The following is a 14,068-nucleotide window of genomic DNA, read 5'->3' as shown; positions in this document are numbered from 1 at the left end:
TATTTGTCAAGTTATTAACACACAGAAAACCTCAGGCAAAGTGTTAATCCATCATAGGAGAACTGTGAGGCTGCAACCGACAATTATTTTCATCATCAATAAGTCTGACAGTTATTTTCGTTAATAATCAATTGATTGTCTATAAAATGTCAGAAAAAAGTGAAAAATGTTCATTATTATTCCCTGAAGCCCAAATTACACAAAATGTTTGGTTGTTGAGCACCAGCCACCAACAAATACAAAAAGATGATCAATTTACTAAGCAGGAAAAGTAGCAAAAATTCACATTTTGTGTCAATTTTTGAAAGTGAATTCTTTTAAAGAGCATCTTGGTCACACACATCCCACCCTCAAGACTCAACGCCTAATACAAACATCTTTGCCAGTGCATGATTCCAGTAAAGCTTGTTTCTATTATCTATAATCTATTAGTCAATATCTTTGACCTAAAGGAAACTGTACGGCAGCCAATTCAAATACCTCTCTTATCCTCCACCTGCCATTCTAAACATATCATGTTGACAACATGCATGGAAAATAACTGACTCAGCTGTGCCGCTATTAAAAGACCTCAAATCCCAGAGTATTGCTGCGGCAGGCGGGTCGGCTGGCTCTCATGTCGGAGGAGCTCTGTGAATGAGCTGCTGAGGTGAGCAGCTACAGCTCCTCAGGAGAGGAATTAAACCCCAGTCCAGGATACCTGCAGAGGCCTCAGAAGCAGTAAGTGCTGGCTGCTACTTCATTTCTTGTCATATCGCGGTCAGAGGACTCAGTCAGTCAGAAATGAACTGCTGTTCTTATGCAAAGTGCAGAGACGCTGTGCAACAAACTGGAAGATCTTGACACTTTGATTTAATCTTTAATTCTGTGCTGAACAGTTGCAGCATGAAATAAAAAGTGAAGTTATTTCCTTTGTGTTGATGGATGTCTCGACTTTGTTGTGGAATAATGTGACTAGTACTCTGTGACATTGAGCTTTTGTGAGAGATACAGTATCTTTTTCTAGGGCAGTTTATATTTAGAAGGCTCCTCTTGGACAAACAGCTGGTGCTTGGCATGGTAAACCTAAACCCAAAGTTCATCTTCAGATTCCCTGCCGGACACAACGAGAACATGTGACTGTCCTCTGTCTCTCTGGTATCTATAATCTGATGACAAAAGCTAGCACTGTCCAGCAGGCTCTGACAGACAATGCTCTATGTGAAGGAAAGTTTGACTCTGCCAAATGATTATGAAAGATAATCTGTAACTCAAAGGCAATGAGTTCATGGACAGATTATGAGGAAATGAGCCTCTGGGCACAGACAATACAAAAGACCAAAAATGAGCAGCTCAAAATAACCTAGAGAAAATAGCCTGAGAGGGTGCCTGAGGAAGGATGAACCAATCATATTTGATCCAATTAAGTGGCAGATTTTCAGTCAAATCTTTGTTTCAGTTTTATCATTTGTGAATGTGTTTGTACCTCATGAGACACTGTCTGTATTTTATATGTAGGCTATATAAATATCCAAGTATACTGTATCTTGTTGGCACAAATCTCACATAGAGACATTAATGATGTGGTATTTACCCTTTACTCTTCGTTTTGCTTTCATATGTAAGAACACGGTTAAAAGATATCTTGTCTGTTTTTGTTTCAGAGTTGTATAATAAAGCTAGATTTAAAAATGGTTGTAGAGGGTGAGATGGATCCCAATGTTACAGAGCCGGAGAGCTTCTGGGTATGAAATGCTCCTTTTTCTTGTAAATCACATGGTTCATTAGATCCTTAAATGGTTTTTGACATCCCATCCCATCTCACCTGCATAAAAATCAAATCATCTTCCATCTAAAGAGTATGTTTACATCCTTAAACATGCTTTAACAACAAAAATCCTATAGCTAACCACAACATTCATGATGGTAACGTCAGCACTGGTGGTTTATAGGATTTTTGTTTATCCTTTTTTTAAAGGAATATTAGCTTATTTGCTTTCTTAGCGAAACTCGATGAGAAGATTGATACCACTGTCACATCTGTACGGTAAATATGAAGCTAACACAAGCAGCTGGTTAGCTTGGCTTAGCATGAACATTGGAAACAGGGGGAACAGCTGTCCTGCCTCCGTTAGCACCTCTAACACTCACTAATTAACATCATGTCTTATCTTGTTTAATTTGTATAAAAACTTAAGTGTGAAAACTACAATGGCCAAGAAATGGCACAACCCCCCCACCCCCCTATATTTAATATATAATTTAATCTGTTAACTAGTGAGTTCAAGAATTGCTGGTAGAAGCCAGGCTAGCTTTTTCCCTCTGTTTGCAATCTTTATGCTAAGCTAATCTGACCGGCTGCTGGCTGTAGCTTCATAGACAGATATGAGAGTATTATTGGAAAGCAAATAAGTGTATTTCCCAAAATAGTGAATTTTTCCTGTCATGTTTTAATGTAAACATTTACAAAGACATTCCCTTTTGCATTTTTAATATAGAAATATAATATTTTCTCAGCATATCTTCCAAGAGATGGACCCAGCATGGACCACCACTGTGCTCCTGGTGCCCTGTGTTGTCGTGCTGACAGCTGGATTTTTCTACCTCTATGATTTCATTATTGGTCTGTTGTCAAAAACATCAGTACGCAACAAGGTGGTGGTTATAACTGACGCTCTATCTGGGGTTGGAAAAGGTAACATAAGCATACTTTGCTGTTTCACGAAAGAAAAATCATCTTGTATCTATGAACCTAATTTGATTTTACAGTTGTTCTGTCTTGTTTTCAACTTCTTTTGGATTTGCTGATGTGAAGAATGCGCAGGTGTGTTTCACAAAGGAGGAGCGAGGTTGATCCTCTGCGGAAAAAGCTGGGAAAAACTTGAAGAACTTGCTGACAATTTGGCGAACGCCTCAGACCCCACTGTAGTAAGTATGTAGTGGAGTAGAAATACAAAGGAGCATAAAAAGTAAATACTCAAGTAAAATACCTGAAAACTTAAGTAAACGTAAGTACTTACCACCACCGTAGACCTCCTTACCACCACTGTTTCTCCTCCTCAGACGTTTCCTCCTAAGCTGGTGCTGCTGGATTTTGGAGATATGGAAAGCATGCCTGAGGTGATCGCAGAGATCCTGGACTGTTACGGCTGCCTTGATGTTCTCATCCTCAACAGCAGCATGAAGGTCAAAGCACCTGCACAGAGTCTGTCTCTGGAGATGGACAAGTTACTGATGGACAACAACTACTTTGGACCGGTCACACTGGCTAAAGGTAGAGGATGGAAACACATGGGACCAGACGTCCAGCTGCAGAAGAATGATAGTGCCGTCACATTTCTTTTGTTGCTTTTCTGTCTCAGGTGTACTGCCCTCCATGATCTCAAGGAGAACTGGTCACCTGCTCCTGGTCAACAGCATTCAGGGGAAACTAGCTGTGCCTTTTCGCACTACATGTGAGTTTAAAGGTTTATGAAGGGAAACACAGGGGACTTTTATAATAATTATAATTTATGACCAAAAGTCTGCAAACTAATGACATCCCCATCATTTTCATCTGTACTTTTGTGTCAAGTGCTTGTTAGCATGCTACCATGCCAAACAAGATGGTAAACATGCATGGTTTGTTCATTTAGCTCAAAGCACTGCTGTAGACTCTTACTCTTGTTCCTGGACAGATAATGGACACCTGTGCACAAACAAGTGCAGGGGCCCCCAACCCCTCCTACGTATGATGCTTGATTTGTTTCTCTTTGTGGTGATTTTTAGTGTCTTCCTAGGATAATTCCCAAGTGAAGACAAGGGGCCCTTTGACCTCTCAGGTCTCTGGGTCTGCGCCCTATAAGCCCCTTCAGTAATCCATCCATGCCTGTTACACTTGAGTTATAGGTTTATTTGGACACTTGAAAATTCAGTAATACAAAAACATACAATAAAGATTAGAGTAGCATATGTGATAAATTTAAAAAATGAAAACAAATCCTAATGTACACCCAAACAGGACATCAACAGGCAAATAATGTTGTCAGTGATGATCTTGTGTTTACTGTATTTATGCTGCTGTTTGATGCGGTGTGGATGGCTGTAGTATAAGATGCCGCATTTGCTTGACAGATCTGAAATTTGAAACCTGTGCGGGGTTGGGAATTGAGGTGTGTTACCTTTTCAGATGCAGCCTCCAAACATGCGGTTCAGGCCTTCTTCGACTGCCTGAGAGCTGAGGTGGAAGAATATGGAATATCCGTCAGCACCATCAACCACACCTTCATCAGTCGCTCTGCGTCTGACAACACACAGGCAGCCTCCTCCAAATCCATCTGGTCATGTGAGTGAAATCAGAGGAAACCCGACAGCAGTACAAGCTCACGTTATTTAGCATTAAGACAATAACATTAAGTGTCTCTGCAGCTACAGGCCAGTCTGATTGATTGATTGATTTTGCCCTCTGATCCAGCAACATTATCAGGACCAAATTTTCCCTCGAATGCTTTGGTTCATGACAAACTAACAGACAGACTTGACGCTCATTCTCAATACTTTGCTTTGAATATTTATGGTCCAGAGAGGATAAATACAAAGTGACCACACAGACCATCAGGCCCTAGATTTAATTTGTGATCGCTGATTAAACTGAAATGGTCGGCCAGGAGGATATAGAGATGAGAAATACAAATTAACACTGTGGTGCCACCAAATTCTGAGGGTCATCTTCCTTGCAGGGCATATAAATATACTTCATGAGACGGCATCATAAAGATATATACAGTACATATATACTGTATATATAAAGTGTAAACTCTGGTTATGCTTAAGGGTGAGATAATGTTAATAAATAACAGCTGTATTATTTGCCTTATTATTTCTCCCCTCACCTCTGTCTCTGCAGTGTTGTACACTAAGAAGCCCCTCGGCGTTTCTCCAGATGAGGCAACCACTGAGATCGTCAAGACTTTAAACAACAAGAGGAGAGAGGTGGTAATTGCTCCCTCACTCCCCAAGGTGGCCATCTACGCCAGATCTTTCTTCCCTAATGTTTTCTTCGCTGTGATGGCTGCAGGAGTGAAGAGCGCCGCTGCCTCGGAGAAGATGTAGCACTGTACTGTACACAGTATGCTGCCGTACACTGAAACAACATGGATATACTTATGATTTAAGTAATATTTATGACCTGTTGTTTGTGTGGATTCATGTTTTATCCTGTTTTTCCATTAAATTTCTGAGCTACATTGAAAATGTGACCCCTCAGATTGTATTGAAACCCTGTCGAGTGTGGCCTTTACTGAACAAGTTGTAATGACACCTCAGATGTATAGTTATTTTTTCCATTGTTTCTCCATCACTAAGATTTGTTTTCTGTTTATTTTAAAGTTTAACAAACTTAAAAAAAAAGTGGTCATCAAAGTGCACAATTTGCATAAAAGTATTCCAATTAGGAAGAAAATGCTGCATTTGTTCTTGTATTTGTGGAAGTCATTATATTAAGAATATCATTAATCAGATATTTTATTTAATCATATATTTCTATGCTGGGTTTTTTTGGTTGTTTGTTCTGGTTTTTTTTAGTTAATGTAATTTTAACAATAGTTTATGCTGGCACCAAATCCACATATGCTAAATGAAAAACTGCTAACAATTTATTTTACATGCCTGTAAATTCCTGTTTATTTCCACATGATCGCTGGTATTTGGTGTAATTACAAGTAAAATAGAAAGTGATCAGCTAGTACACTTGTTTTGAATGCTGAACAACACAACCCTGACACTTAAATTCAGAGGACAACAACATGAGCTGAACAAGCAAAATGTGACATGTGACATGCTGCAAAAATCCCCAAACTGCAGCGATAGGTGAAGGTAAACTGCAAGTAAAAGTCCAACAGCAGCTATGCACAAATTCAAGTTACCAATAAATGATCATCACAACATTCATAAACATACAGTTCATTCATTTGAAAGCAATACCAATGCAACTCAATAGAAATGACCAGAGGTACGATTTAAAGAATACAATAAGTGATAAGATGCAAAGAGACAGGAGTCTGGTAGTTATTCTGATGACAAGTAACAGCAGAGATGCAACCAGCTGGGGGTATCAATGCAGACCAGTGGGGTTAAGACTGACAGGGCATAGATGACATAAAAATCCACTGTTATATGTCGCATTTAGTGTTATTGGAAACTTTGGGTTCTCCCACTATTGTGAATTTAAACAATGGTTGATCACACAGCAGGGATTTGTAAAATACATAAATAAATTAAATTAAATGATGTTTGTATGACTAAATTTTAATGTGTAACTGTGCCAAACAACGGGGAAAGTTGTTGCCTTGTGTTTATCCCCTTCCTGTTGACCCTCCGTTTAGACAGGGAAATTAGGAAAGTTGATTAAAAGGAGAGAGAAGAGGTCGTAATATCAAGATTAAGAATAGGACACAGCAACCTGCACAGCACACTTCATGTGATAGGGAAAGATCTAATCGCTCTCTGTGAGAAATATCAGGCAGCAGAAACTGTAGAACATCTCCTCACCAACTGCAATAGATACACATCAGAAAGGCAGAGTATGATAGAGGAAACTGAAAGATTGGAGATGACAGGAGGACGGATGAGGAATAATGGAGTGGGCTTCAAGTAAACAGGGGAAAAGATGCTTCATCAACAGGACTGTCAGAAAAGATTTAGTAGACCGGACATTGTAGGAGCTCACAGATTCTGAAAGATGGCAGTAATGTAACTAGTTGGGTGCCAGCTGCCGTTAAACGTCATTGAAGAAGAAGAAGAAGAAGAAGAAGAAAGTATATCCGGATGAGCTGGGAACTACTACCAGACATGTGAGAAACACGGACATATTAGTGTGACACACAGTGAAAGAACCATGTGCAGGGTGTCGGGCTGGATCTGTACTTGAGCTGTTGTAGACACACGTTTGCCGTCATTATGAACGTTATTTCTCTTTGCAGAATAATATAGTGTAGTAACATTTAATGTTGATTTGTTCACCTTCTGTCCACCCGCGCTGAATCATGGGGAAATCAAAGGTACGTAACGGTCTGTGCTAACAGATTAGCCTTAGCTTATAATACTGAACAGGCTATTTAATCGTTGTTCCTAGGTGAAAATGTAGCTTACATTTAATAAGTTGTATTTGGTGGTAAATATGTGATGACACTAGTAATGCTGGTTGCGATCATTTAAAATGGACTATTTTGTTAGCTAAGTTAACGTATAGCATATGTCGGTTTTTTGTGTTTTTTTTTTTTTTTTTTTACAAAATAAGCTCACTCAGGAATTAACCCGATGTCGCAAATGTTTATATTGATAATTCATTAATATGTGGATGTCTTGCCTTCAGACCAAGAACCAGAAGAAATCCCGAGCAACAGCCAACCATGTGGCCGAGCAGATCTACGGAGCTGTCCCCCACTCCTTCGTCTTTCATCGGGGTCAGATCGGGAAAAACGTGGGTCAGCTGATCCTGGACGTGCGGAGAGTCATGGAGCCCTACACCGCAGAGTCTCTGAAGGTCCGTCTGTCCGCCTGTTTACACAACCGCAAGTCGTGGAAGACGTCACAGTGCTGTATTTCACGGAGAAAGATTGATTTGTATACTTGAGTGGCATTGTTGTGCAATAAATGCTTAATGTTTCGACTATAATATTAAGGTTCACCTGAGATGTCCTCGTATCAAAGTGTTTTTGCCTCGTGTTGTTTCACACTTACTGTGCCTGAACTGTTTTTTCCTTTTTTTTCCCCCTATCAGGTTAAGAAAAAGAATGTGCTGAAAGATTTTGTGGCCATTGCAGGACCACTGGGAGTGACACACTTCATGATCTTCAGCAAGACCACCAGCAGTATCAACATGGTGAGATCACAGCAGAGCATAAAGAAACAGTTGTTGGAGGACTTTTTTCCCTCCTCAAGCTTGTACCTTTACCCATATAACAACACATTTTTTTGTTCTTTCAGAGACTTGCTCGACTTCCCAAAGGTCCCATGCTTCATTTCAGAGTCCTCAAGGTAAATACTGAAAGAACTCAGAAATAAAACATGAGTACAATAGACAGATGGGCCCAGATGATGATATTTTAATATTTGACTGTCAAGTGATGTTTTTCAAAGTAAACGCACTGATGTGCCCAAACTGCCAAAGTCGTTTTTAGCTCTTACCTTTTTTCACTTTTATAAGGACTCTTAACTTTTTTCTTTCCTCAGTACTCGCTCATCAAAGATGTGGTTTCATCTCTGAAGAAGCACAGGATGCACGAGCAGCAGTTCACACACCATCCACTACTCATCCTCAATAACTTTGGATCTGATGGCATGCACATAAAACTCATGGCCACCATGTTCCAAAACATGTTTCCTTCCATTAATGTGCAGAAGGTATGTTTTTGCCAGCCTAACTGTTGCATCACTGTCATTTGAGAGACCTGAGGTTTAAAGCCTTGTTGGCATGATGAAAGTATAGTCTTCTGACTTCCCCTGAAGATTTGTCAAAAGTAAACGCTTTCTGACTTTTTAAGGCTCGAACGATTCAGCATTTTGAAAATTAAGTCTAAATTCTAGTGATCAATGTGGATTTTTATTTTCTCAGGTAAGCCTCAACAACATCAAGAGGTGTGTGCTGCTGAATTACAACCCAGCGTCTCAGGAGATAGAATTTCGACATTAGTAAGTACATTTTTTTTTTTGTCAGAAATGTTAAAGTATCATTATTTTCTCAGTGTTTGCAAGTATTAGAATTGTTGTTGCAGTATTTCCTAGTTTTTAAACCAAACTATAAGATTGAAGAAATGGATATTCAGGCCAAATCACCCCGCTCTACATGGGTGTAATGATGGTTGGGCTCAGATGATGACAAATCACGACTTGACTGTTCAGTGATGTATGTTCAAAGTAAACGCACTGATGGGCCTCCACATGATAACCAGATTTCTGCAATTTATTGATTAGATGTCAAAGTGACCCAAATGATGTTGTTCCCAACCTGCAGCAGTCTGAAGGTCGTCCCTGTCGGCATGAGCCGTGGAGTCAAGAAGCTGATGCAGGAGAAGTTCCCCAACATGAGCAAGTTTGAGGACATCAGTGAGCTGCTGATGAAGTAAGGTTCTTGAGAAGGTATAATAGTCCCGAGGAAGACGGGCGCCACACGTCCAGTCCGTAGCTGTGCTAACATCTGCAGAACTGTGTGTGATGTGGGGTTGTGTCTGAACCGCTTTGTGCTCTTCTAACCGCTCTCAGAGGGGCGAACCTCTCAGAAAGTGAAGCAGAACAAGATGGGGAGCACAACATCACCGAGCTGCCGCAGGTCTACTCTGGAAGAGGCAACATGGCGTCCCAACAGAGTGCGGTTCGTTTGACCGAGGTGAGTATTGCAGAGGGAGCGTTGCTTTTAAAAACGATATTTCCATGCTGCTTGGATGGAAGCTGAAGTTTGCATCTTGGTCTCCTCAGATTGGTCCTCGCATGACTCTGCAGCTGACGAAGATCCAGGAAGGCATGGGAGAAGGGAACGTCCTTTATCATGCTCTCGGTGAGTCATTCAGCGTTCAGTCATCTTTGAACTTGCTGCTCAGGTGTACATGATGACAAAATGAGTATGATTTTTATGATTTCTCTCTAAAAGTAAACGCTTACTGATACATCTTGAGCTTACCTGGCTCTATCTACACCTGGCACAAACTGCTCTTTAATGGGAGTTTTGTTGTATGCTACATTTGCAGTCTCAAAGACAGAGGAGGAAATACAGGAGATCCTGAACAGGAAGGAGGCTCAGTTAAAGGAGAAGGAGGATCGGCGGAAAAAGCAGGCGCGGAATGTTGCTCAGAAAAAAGAGAAACGAGAAGAGCACAAGTAAGCTGGCGTTGAAGATGATTGAACTCCTCCACCATATAGATGTTTCACTTGGTCGAAGTGTAAACCATTTCTCTCCCCCCCCCCCAACAGGAAAAACAGCCTGGAGGGCATCAAGCGGAAACATGCTGAAGCTGAAGAGGACAGTGAGGTGGAGGATCCCGGCATGCAGGACGATCAGGAAGTTGTCGCTGAATCTGATGATGAGGTGGAGTACTACAGACAAGCTGTAGGACTGGAGCCAGACGAAGGTGAATAAAACTAGCGAACTATAAAACATTAGCCCACAGATCTTGTTTTGAATGTATTTGTCGACCAAGACTGTTTTTTTGTTTTTTTTCTTTTTGTACAGACATGTTCCCTAGTGCCAAGAAGAGGCGGAGCTCAGAAAAGTCTCACGGACCTGCCAAGAAGAGGAAGCTGTCGAGAAAAGACAGTGATACTAAATCGCCAAAGAGAAACGGTCCAGGAGGACAGCACAGAGACAAAATGGGAAAAGGATGGAAGAAATCCGGGGACAGGGAGAAAGCATTTGGAAAGAAAATGAATCCTGGAGGAAAGACATTCAGAGGCAAGAAACCTGGCGATAGAGAAAATAAATTTGGTGGGAAGAAGAAATTTGAAGGGAAAAAAACATTTGGTGGAAAGAAAAATAAGGACAAAACATTCAAATCTAAAGGTCAGAAAGGCAAGCCGGGCTTCAAGAAAGGTGCTGGAGCGAAGCAAGGATTCAAACAGAGGAAGGGAAAAGGTTGAACTTGCCCTTCTCTCTGGACTCGGACACTGAATGTGTTATTGCGCTGAAGCACCAGAAGGGCAGCAAGCATCCATTTGCCATCAGTGCCTCAGCCTGTGAAGGCGTCAGCCACCGGTGATGGTTGTTTTTGAGACTGTTTGTTGCTGAAAATCAGTACAGAAGAAAGTTCTTTATTTTTCACACTATGATTTAAATATTGAAAATGTACTTGTTTTAATAAATTGTTCTTATAAAGATTCTCTTGTCAACTTGATGCATGATTTTATTCTTTTTCAGGGAGCCAGTTCATTCATGGGATTGAAGCTAATTTCAGGGTGTCTTTTGTTCTTTCATTTATAACTTTCCTTTCTGTAAGACAGTTTATCTGTAATTAACCAGAACCACGAAATAGAATTGAACAATTAATTGAAATATCAATCACAATATAGCCAAGTAAAATGTGTCACAACATAGCATAGATGAGGCGTTGTGGTGCTACAGGGATGTCCTGGCCAAAGAATCATTAACCAGATGTCAGAGAACATGCCTGTGCGGTATGGACCTCAGCAAAAACCACATCATCAAAACAGATTTTAAAAAATTTCTGCATATAGGTCAGCTTTTTTATTATTTGGTTCTTTATCCATGTGTATTTTAATGTACACATGTTTTTATCAACAAACCCACATCTTTGTCTTTAATGTGTCTTTTATTGTGATGTCAACAAGTGCCTTCATTATAGATGGTCGATTGTTCAAGATGATGTACATGGGAAAGTAAGAACCTGGTAAGTATGATCGTAACTTGCTAATGTTCCTTATCTGTTCTTCAGCAGTGTCTTCACGGAAGGATTAAGTTTTAAGTAGCAATAAAAACACAGGTTCCAGTATTAAATAATTAGATGAGAACTAAAACGGTACAGGAAATGGTAGAATTTCAATGGTAATAGTGTTAAAAATAAAATGACGGGTAATGTTATTGAATTATTGAAGTTAGTTGACTTTTGTCAACTAAAGAACATCCAGAGGAGCGGATCTGAGCAGCTTGACCAGATTTAAAGGCTACAAACAAAGCACAAAATGTAAGTCTTTATCACTTGTACTGTTATTAAACCAAAGCATTTGTGTTTACGTGAATATCAATATATTATCATGAAATATATTTCCGTTATTTACAGAAGAATCACTTTTTTTTTTTTTTTTTTTGCTGCGAGCTGACATGATTGATGGAAATAAGAGATTACAAAGATTAGACTGGTTTGTTAGAAAACCCAAGACAGAAACACCGATATAAAGATATCCTCGCACGCCTTCGCGCACACACACACACACACACACACACATACACATACAAAGTAAATATACGGTCAAAAGTGTGGTAGTAACGTGTGCAATTTTTGTATTTCAGTATTCTGCATATTCACTTCTATACGCATTACTTTTGAGGAAGTAATGCGCCTAAATATAGCCTGGTGTACAACCTCAAGCCATTACAGTGGCGGCTGTTTCCGACCTTTGTATTCTACGACCTTTCACATATGAACACACTTGACAATGTCTCAAGCAGCCTGGCCTATGATAACCGCTGAAAGTGTAGGCTATTTATGCCCACTTTGTTTTGCAAATCCACGACATTGGTGTCATCAGAGTTCTGCTTCTTCAAATTGCGAAATTACTGCAGTGGGCAAGGGGAACTAAGGAGTTTGTGCGCTTCACATCTCACTCGCATATCTCAGCTGAGGTCACATTGATAGGTGACAATCTCTGACAAGCTTTTTGAACAGATAACACACCGGAAATGAACACTTGAAGTTTCTTTCTCTCACACGACAGTGCACTGCAAAATCTGCTATTAGGTAAGTGGAGGTAACATTTTCTAGTTATGAAATTACGTTTGTTTTTTGATGTAACATTTTCTAACAAGTTAACATTATACAAGTGTACAGGCTATGTTTAAAAGTAACCATAGAAATCAAATATGAAGCGATCTTAAACTTGTGTGCAAACTGATGTGATCTAGATGAAGTGCAATGAACTCACATACTTCCATTTACAGATACTGCACAGCACAAACTGTATGAAAGCAGCTTGATAACTAAATGTCTACTGAAAGCAAGATGGTGAACAATTTCAGTGTCTGTGAGAAGTTTCAAATAGCCCTGCTGCCCCCACTGTTTGGAATAGAGTTCATCTTGGCCTTGGCGGGAAACCTGTTTGCCCTGTGGCTACTGGTGGTCAGAGAGAGAAGAAACTGGCACACTGGTGTTGTGCTGTCTTGTAACCTGGCCGTCAGTGACCTGCTGTATGTCCTGACCCTGCCTCTGCTTGTTGTCTACTACAAAATGGAGAAAGATTGGACTTTTGGTGTCACTGCATGTAAAATCGAGAAGTTTCTTTTCACCTGCAACCTGTATGTGAGCATCTTCTTCATCATGGCGATAAGTGTAAACCGATGTGTGGCCCTCGTGTGTCCCTTCTTCACCCGATCCTACATAGAGCCTGCCCATGCCAAAATCATCAGTGTCATCATCTGGATCATCGTGGGAGTCATTTCCTGCCCTGTGTTGAAATTTGCCACCATTAAGCCCGGTAATAACACTATGTGTCTGTCCTTCTCTGATGAGGAAGAAAACCCTCACTTCACTTACAAGATGTTTCTGTCTGTGTTTGGATGTCTTGTTCCCTTTCTGGTGACTTTCACTTCTTACTGTATGGTGATTTGGGTGGTGTGGAGAAATGTCAGTATAACCACGCTGGAGAAACGCAAGGTAGCTCTGCTGGTCACATCAGTGCTTGTGTTATATGCTGTTTCCTTTGTGCCTTACCATATCTTTCAGACCTATCACCTGTATCTGAGAATCAAATATCCAACAAACTCTGTCTGTTGGGCCTACAACATGTACCAGGTGTCCAAGGGACTGGCAAGTCTGAACATGTGTATCCACCCAATCCTTTACATGGCTTTGTTTGACAGTATAAGAGTAGCTTGTTGTGGGAAGAGCCCAGGGGAAACGGTGGTGTAGTGATGAAGTAGAGCTACTGTCTGAAACCTTTTCTGTCAAGCACATCCTTACTGCTCGTTGAAAAAATTTTAATCTACACAGAAATTCTTTCTGCTCTAAATATTTGAGTTGTTTTTGATATTGTCAAAAGTTAAAGTTCTGTATTATTAACTACGTAACATAACGTCTAATAAAAATGTCTTTGTTGCTATAATGTGTCTGAGTTCAATTTTAAACGCATTTGATTATCATCTTCTTGATCAACTTCCTGTCTGATCCTGTAGATATTTATATACTTAATTAGAAAAACAAAAAATTGTTGTTGGTTGCAGCCTTATGGTACTGCCACGATGGAATAATACAAGGTTTTCTGTTTATTAATTACTTGACAGAAACAAACAAATTAAAGCAATGGATATAACACAACTTTAATTCTAATGAACCCTGTATAAACTAAAAACAATTATGGTCATAAAATTAGATTTTGTCTAGCTGATATT

At 40.0% G+C, this 14,068-nt stretch overlaps 3 protein-coding genes across 5 annotated transcripts; all 3 read left to right on the top strand.

The window, feature by feature from the left end:
• The first annotated feature begins 566 nt into the window (after positions 1–566).
• On the top strand, positions 567–5,236 carry LOC111660610 (dehydrogenase/reductase SDR family member 7C-B-like). 3 transcript variants are annotated; one of them, XM_023413970.2, is made up of 7 exons: positions 567–720; positions 2,497–2,674; positions 2,795–2,907; positions 3,043–3,253; positions 3,342–3,434; positions 4,148–4,303; positions 4,865–5,236. In XM_023413970.2, exons 2-7 carry the CDS (start codon positions 2,512–2,514, stop codon positions 5,068–5,070), a joined length of 942 nt encoding a protein of 313 aa, XP_023269738.1. In that variant the 5' UTR covers positions 567–720; positions 2,497–2,511; the 3' UTR covers positions 5,071–5,236. The 3 variants fall into 3 exon arrangements, with proteins under 3 accessions (XP_023269738.1, XP_087032085.1, XP_087032084.1); XM_087175959.1 differs by having other exon boundaries at positions 587–720; positions 2,478–2,674; XM_087175958.1 differs by lacking the exon at positions 567–720 and adding an exon at positions 1,644–1,724.
• Positions 5,237–6,812: 1,576 nt separating this feature from the next.
• Positions 6,813–10,824, top strand: ppan (peter pan homolog). The gene is made up of 12 exons (XM_023413901.2): positions 6,813–7,016; positions 7,331–7,501; positions 7,739–7,840; positions 7,945–7,995; positions 8,191–8,361; positions 8,573–8,649; positions 8,972–9,079; positions 9,220–9,343; positions 9,433–9,511; positions 9,702–9,831; positions 9,925–10,082; positions 10,184–10,824. The coding sequence occupies exons 1-12, from the start codon at positions 7,002–7,004 to the stop codon at positions 10,585–10,587; spliced, it is 1,590 nt and encodes a 529-aa protein (XP_023269669.2). The 5' UTR covers positions 6,813–7,001; the 3' UTR covers positions 10,588–10,824.
• A 1,324-nt stretch (positions 10,825–12,148) lies between these two features.
• On the top strand, positions 12,149–13,782 carry p2ry11 (purinergic receptor P2Y11). Its single transcript, XM_087175957.1, is given in 3 exon segments — positions 12,149–12,422; positions 12,623–13,566; positions 13,569–13,782. Coding segments are annotated over 2 exon segments (933 nt in total). The 5' UTR covers positions 12,149–12,422; positions 12,623–12,665; the 3' UTR covers positions 13,601–13,782.
• Positions 13,783–14,068: the final 286 nt, after the last annotated feature.

Source organism: Seriola lalandi, unplaced genomic scaffold (genome assembly GCF_002814215.2).
Source record: "Seriola lalandi dorsalis isolate HSWRI2012SDOR001 ecotype SW California unplaced genomic scaffold, Sedor1 jcf7180002054519, whole genome shotgun sequence".
NCBI classification, from domain to species: Eukaryota; Metazoa; Chordata; class Actinopteri; order Carangiformes; family Carangidae; genus Seriola; species Seriola lalandi.
This window is presented reverse-complemented; position numbering and strand designations above follow the sequence as displayed.